Source organism: Colias croceus, chromosome 19, assembly GCF_905220415.1.
Source record: "Colias croceus chromosome 19, ilColCroc2.1".
NCBI classification, from domain to species: Eukaryota; Metazoa; Arthropoda; class Insecta; order Lepidoptera; family Pieridae; genus Colias; species Colias croceus.
In genome coordinates this window covers 8,589,243-8,595,143 of record NC_059555.1, presented here as the reverse complement: position 1 = coordinate 8,595,143, position 5,901 = coordinate 8,589,243, and the positions used below count along the sequence as shown (strand labels likewise).

At 32.3% G+C, this 5,901-nt stretch overlaps 1 protein-coding gene across 1 annotated transcript; it reads right to left on the bottom strand.

The window, feature by feature from the left end:
* Positions 1–1,764: 1,764 nt before the first annotated feature.
* LOC123700306 (hsp70-binding protein 1) lies at positions 1,765–5,380 on the bottom strand. The gene is made up of 6 exons (XM_045647489.1): positions 5,098–5,380; positions 4,603–4,683; positions 3,979–4,171; positions 3,255–3,473; positions 2,678–2,836; positions 1,765–2,390 (listed from the first exon to the last, which is right to left on the bottom strand). The coding sequence occupies exons 1-6, from the start codon at positions 5,206–5,208 to the stop codon at positions 2,098–2,100; spliced, it is 1,056 nt and encodes a 351-aa protein (XP_045503445.1). The 5' UTR covers positions 5,209–5,380; the 3' UTR covers positions 1,765–2,097.
* Between the last annotated feature and the right edge of the window lie 521 nt (positions 5,381–5,901).

Sequence of the window (5,901 nt, the reverse complement as noted above, 5' to 3'; positions counted from 1 at the left end):
CTAAGTAGTTTTTTTATTTATTTTTATATGTGTATCTCAGCTTCGCCTGTAGTGTCGATGACTGGCCGTATAAATCCTACCCCCTCCTACTCTCCTCCATATACTCTCTGCTAAAAATTATCATACAATCAAATACATACTTTACGATACATACATTCTATAAACACATACAGACAAACATTCATTTTTATATTAAAAAATTTGAAAAATTATGTGATTTTTTCGGTATGCATGATAAAACGTAGTGATTATATCCTGTTTGATGCATGACTCGATTATGCAATACATTGATTAAATAGGATGCGATGTGAAGAAAATTGTATTGATGAGTATTCGGTATCACAATGATAATTTTGATAAATGAAACACATGCATTGTTATAGAAAACATAACAATACATTATGTAGTCGGCCAACTAGAATACCCTAAAAGACGACCCACTGTGTAGCTATAAGTATTTGAAATTATAAGAAACTAGGTTTCCGCCCGCGCAGTCAAAGAAAAACCGTTCCCGTTCCCGTGGGATTTGCAGGATTGCATCATTTTCCCGGGATAAAAAGGGAATATTTTCCCGGGATAGCCTTTCTCGGGTATCAAAATATCTCCATACCAAATTTCATTAAAATTGGTTCAGTAGTTTAGGCGTGATTGAGTAACAGACAGACAGACAGAGTTACTTTCGCATTTATAATATGTATTAAGTATGGATACGAAAATACTATTATTTCTATGAACATTTTGACTTTTGAGTACATACTTATCTACTCAAATGTACTTTAAACCGATTAAAAAATACGGTAATTACTAATTAGATATGCGTGAATGAGTTGTCGAATTAATTAGATCCTTATCGTTTTAAATGATAATCACACGAAATAACAATAAACCTAATTGAGCGTAAAACAGGTGATATTTTGTGATATTAATATTTATATCACTGTTTTCGCAATATAAGATTGTAACAATAATAATCAATGAGAAGATTATAGTTTATCATGAACGAGAACTAAATTATAATTACTAGACCTACACTATAATTCTGAATGTTATATGGTCCGTTATCACGTCAAAACGCCTGTACCGATTTTGGTGTAATACAATAATAGAAATAAATAGCTGAAGGAAGGCTTAATAAAAACTAAACTATAAGTGGTGAAATAGACTGAACTACTCAATATAATATGAGAGATTGTTAAATTGTATGATAGTTACGTTGCAAATGAAGAATTAAGAAGAATTAAATAGAACTTTAGAGGAGGCTTCCTAACATAATTATATATTCTGGCACTGAGAGACTTGTTAGACCGCTATGCTACGGTGCTAAACGCTAACACAGCCGTAATAAAGTTGAATATCGCGTGCGCTCTTTGATCGCGTTCGAGCTCGAAACTAAATCTCGTAAGTCTTATTTCGTTTATAACTAAAGTAATAATTGATCTAGAGAAGGATTGGATAGTTAACTATGTTTTCTTACTGTTAACATTTATTTTAGACATAAAGTCATAAATATAATAATTAAGTAAATCTTAAAAAAAATGTAATAATCCTTAAAAAAAGCATAATTTTTGAATAAAAAATGAATCGTTCTAAAATGTTACAATTACGTAACTGTCTTGTGCATGGAAATAAAAAGACCCAATAAATCGTATACTAAAGTTCCATTTTGATTGTATGTGTGACTGTTTCAGAATATTAATGCAAATTCACATAAAATTTAGCCTCCCCTTAAGTTGTGTTACATAACGGGCAAATAAAACACAAAGATCAATATTAATCATGTTTATTTATAAATACTACTTACAATAAAATTTTATAAGATTCTGTAGTAGTCATTCATAACACAATTTTATTGTAAATGCATTGTTATGGACATTGTTATGGACATAAAAAGTGTTCAAAATGAGTACTAAACTAGATAATAGTCTAGATTTTTATACATATTTGTCCATAACGAAATGAGAATCACATAGTCTATACAAAGAAACAACACAATTAAAAATTTCCTCTCTTGACACCAGCCTCAAAAACGCTCAATTTCGCACTTTTGATGGTTCCGTACTTTAATAATATCGCCTTTTCCAACTCCATAGTACAAAATTATCGATCAATTTCATTATTAACAAGTTCAACTTGTGGCAGACCATCCAAAATCTTTAATATATTCTTGCAGTACTGCTTCTCTTCTATGTATTCTTCTTCCAACTCCGGTCGTTTCAAATGTTCTTCTAGAACATTCTTCAGATCTAAGCTTGGGTCTTGACACTGCTGTTTCACTCTGGAATCTTCTAGAAGGGAATGTAGAATGCTCAAAAGGTGTTCTGTTGTGTTGTCTCGTCCAGTTTTGATTTGTTCAGCTATCGTACGCGCTAAGTTGAGTTCTATGAATTTTTCTGGAAATAAAACATGTGAATTTTTAATATATGTGGTATTCAAAAAATAATCAATGCGAAAGTTGGTGAGGATAAATTTATGTATTGGACGTAACTGGACGGATTTTTCTGATTTTTGTCCGCAGTTTCGTTCATGAGTGAATCCGCGCGGTCCACTCTATCACACTTTTCTCTGTCCATTAACATAAAAGAAATCGTCGCCAATTGTTTAAATGTATTCTTAGGTTAAGTAATATTGTAACTTTCTCGGAGCAATAAAGAATTCATAAATAAATAAAACTACCCACCTCTAGCGTCCGGGTAGTGTTGGCACAGGTACGTGACGAGGAAGGCTGCCCTGGTCTTGGCCGCTGGGGCGCAGTCCGAGCCCAGCAGGTGGGTGAGTGTCTCGCACCCACCTTGCGCTGTTAGTTCCCGGCATGCGGGCTCGAATTCACGGGTGGCCGCTGTAATTGTGAAATAATATTGTGTTTATTAATTTGTATTAAAAAAAAAATTTGATATTGTGCATTTTTGTTGAGATTTGACATAAAAATTATTCAACGAATTTTATAAACTATTTTAATGCTACAATAACAAAATCTACTATTTTTTATTCCAGGGTGAAACTAGGACATAATACAATACACATCGTAAGTTCAGATTCCTATATCCTTACCGACTTTATAAATGTGGAAGTGTTTTTGTTTGTACAATAAAAATGTAAACTATGACTGCATTGAGCATTTGAAAACACGAAAATCTTTAATACATCTTGTATCTACCCAGTATATTTACTACCCAGAATTATTTTCATTTCTAAAACACTATCTCAACCTTAACATAAAAAATCGTCAAATCTATATAAAATAACAGAACCCTCACCCGATATAGCTGACACACACTTGGCCAGTACTTGGCCGCGCTCTGTGGACGCCAAGTGCAGTACCACATTCAGGAGACCACACTCCAATGCTCTCGCTTGGCAGAAGGGATTGTTCTGGCATAATTCTGTGAGTATTTGACTTGCTCGAGAGCGTACTTCTTCATTCTCGCTACTGTAGCAAATTGGAAACATCGCAAATCCGCCCATTTTGTAGAAGTCTGAAAATAACATAAATTAATCAATAAATAATTGGTGATTTGGTTGTATCAAAAAAAAATAAAGGGTTAAGACCCAGAATTACTGCCCCGTCTATAAATGTATTCATTTAAAAAAGTAAAAATACAACACTTTTTAGCTTTACTCAGCAAAAAAAAACAATCACTGTTCTTTATTTGTCACTCTTATATGCCAAAATTCATTTAAATCCAATTCTGAATGCTCTGCCTAGGAAGGTATGTTTCTGTTCATTCTTTAATTTTTTAATTATTCTATTTACACATTAGGAGACAAATTAAGCAAAATATCAAAAAATCTTTATTATCTATTCAGCTTTTCTTGAGTTAAAGGTTGTTCAACTCAATCAAGTACTTCAATTAATGTAATTTTGATGTTAAGTTTCATCCAAATCCATACATACAATAGTTTTTTCGTGAAAGATTAACAAACATACACACGTCCATACTCACAAACTTGCGCATATAATATTAGTAGTCTAATACTTACCATTAGCCACATCAATATCATCAATATACTCGAGCACATTATTGAACGCCACATCCACTTCCTCAGGCAGGCTCTCACCAAGCTGGATGCTCTTCATCTTCTCCGAGTCTGTGAGCACCTTGATACCGTTCTGGAGCACCTCCGCTACGTTCACTGTGATGCTTTTTAGGGCTTCCTCTAGGAATTTACGCCTCTGGAAATTGATTATTTATCTTTTATAATTTAAAAGGTGAATTTATTTTATGACAAAAATTGGATTAATGTGTATTTTGTTGGAATGAGCTTATAATTTATACTTTGATGGTTACCTTTTGTTAGAACTGAATTTTATAGTTTTTGTCAGGTCCTGACGATGATGTTAGAAAACTGGTCATAGTTTTCATAATAAAAATTGTGTTTTAAAGTAAATGAAAGTGGAATTAGTGAATTACGTGCTTCATTTAAAAAATCGAAACTATGAATAAGCTAACAAGTTAATTAAATTGGTAATAGATTTTATATATTTAAAGATATACCTTTCAATTGTTACAGTATATAATATTTATAATAATATAAAGCTGAAGAGTTTGTATGTTTGAACACACTAATGTACCAATTTTAATATTAATAATTACGAATACTTACTTCTTCATCCATTGGTCCAAACTGTGAATTACCAGGGGCATCTTCAGCCTTAGTGGCTTCCATTGCAAACCGCAGCAGACCCTGGAATTTTAACAAAAAAATATTATAATAGTCTTACTTTTGATACATAGATAGGTACATATGTTTTCTGTTGGAACATAAGATTTAATCTTAGAAAAATATTGAACCTAAAGTAAATTATAATATTATAGTTATAAAATTTCTCAAATCAGTATTTAAAAAAATTATGTAGGGACAAATTTTTGCTCAAATTATAAACTTACACACATGAAATTATTCAAAAAGCAATTACTAGGTATTCATACAACTTTATGAGTATGGTTTTTGCAAAGTGACAGATAAATATGTTTTTAGATGTGGATACTAAGGGTAAGGGAAAAATCAATAGATGAAACAATTTTCACGACTTTTAGCTTTAGTTATTCTAAAATCTTGTAAGACTTTTCGCATTAGACACTTGGAAAAACAAATTACCTGCAAGTTTCTGGGCTGCCGCGGTTGTGGGATCACTGACTGTTCATTTCGGGCAGGAAAAGTGAGGGCACCAGCTATTGAAGCTCTATTCTCTTCATTATTTTGATCCATGTTTGATTTTACGTATATTTTAGGTTAAACACAGCACACACTACACGTAATTGATAAGATACTTGAGAAACTACGACAGACCGACAGACGCCGACTTTTATTCAATCAACAATGACGCATACAACTAGAATTAGCAATATTTATGTGTGTACGAACTCGCATGGAACTCTCACTTTTACTTGCTCTCACTTCTAGAAAATATAAGAAATCTCTAGAAAATTTACACAAGTCACAACAACGAATTTGGGACAATATGCCAAATTGCGAAACCAACGAAACAAACATTGACATTGACTTTTTATAATGACAGGTGACGTTTACGCACAGATAATTTAAAGAATATAGCCTGTGAATATAGCATGTCTGTCTCTATTTCTCTATATTCTGAATTAAATCTTTTTTTTTTTTTTTTTGCACGCCTCATAAGCGAAGCGTTGAGGTGGGTACTACTGTCACTTCGCGCAAAACATCTGATTTTTCAAACTTAAAATGTCTTTATGTATCAAACATTGCACTTGTAAGATAATACATACACATACATATTAAGAAAAAACACTATTTTTAACATTCATGATATTTTTGATGTCATTTTTGTTATTTAAACTAGTTAAAAAACAGTTTAAAAAAGTTCTGTCTTGGACGTCCGTGTGTCTGTATGTGCGGAGGATTTTCTTGTTAACACGATAGCGACCG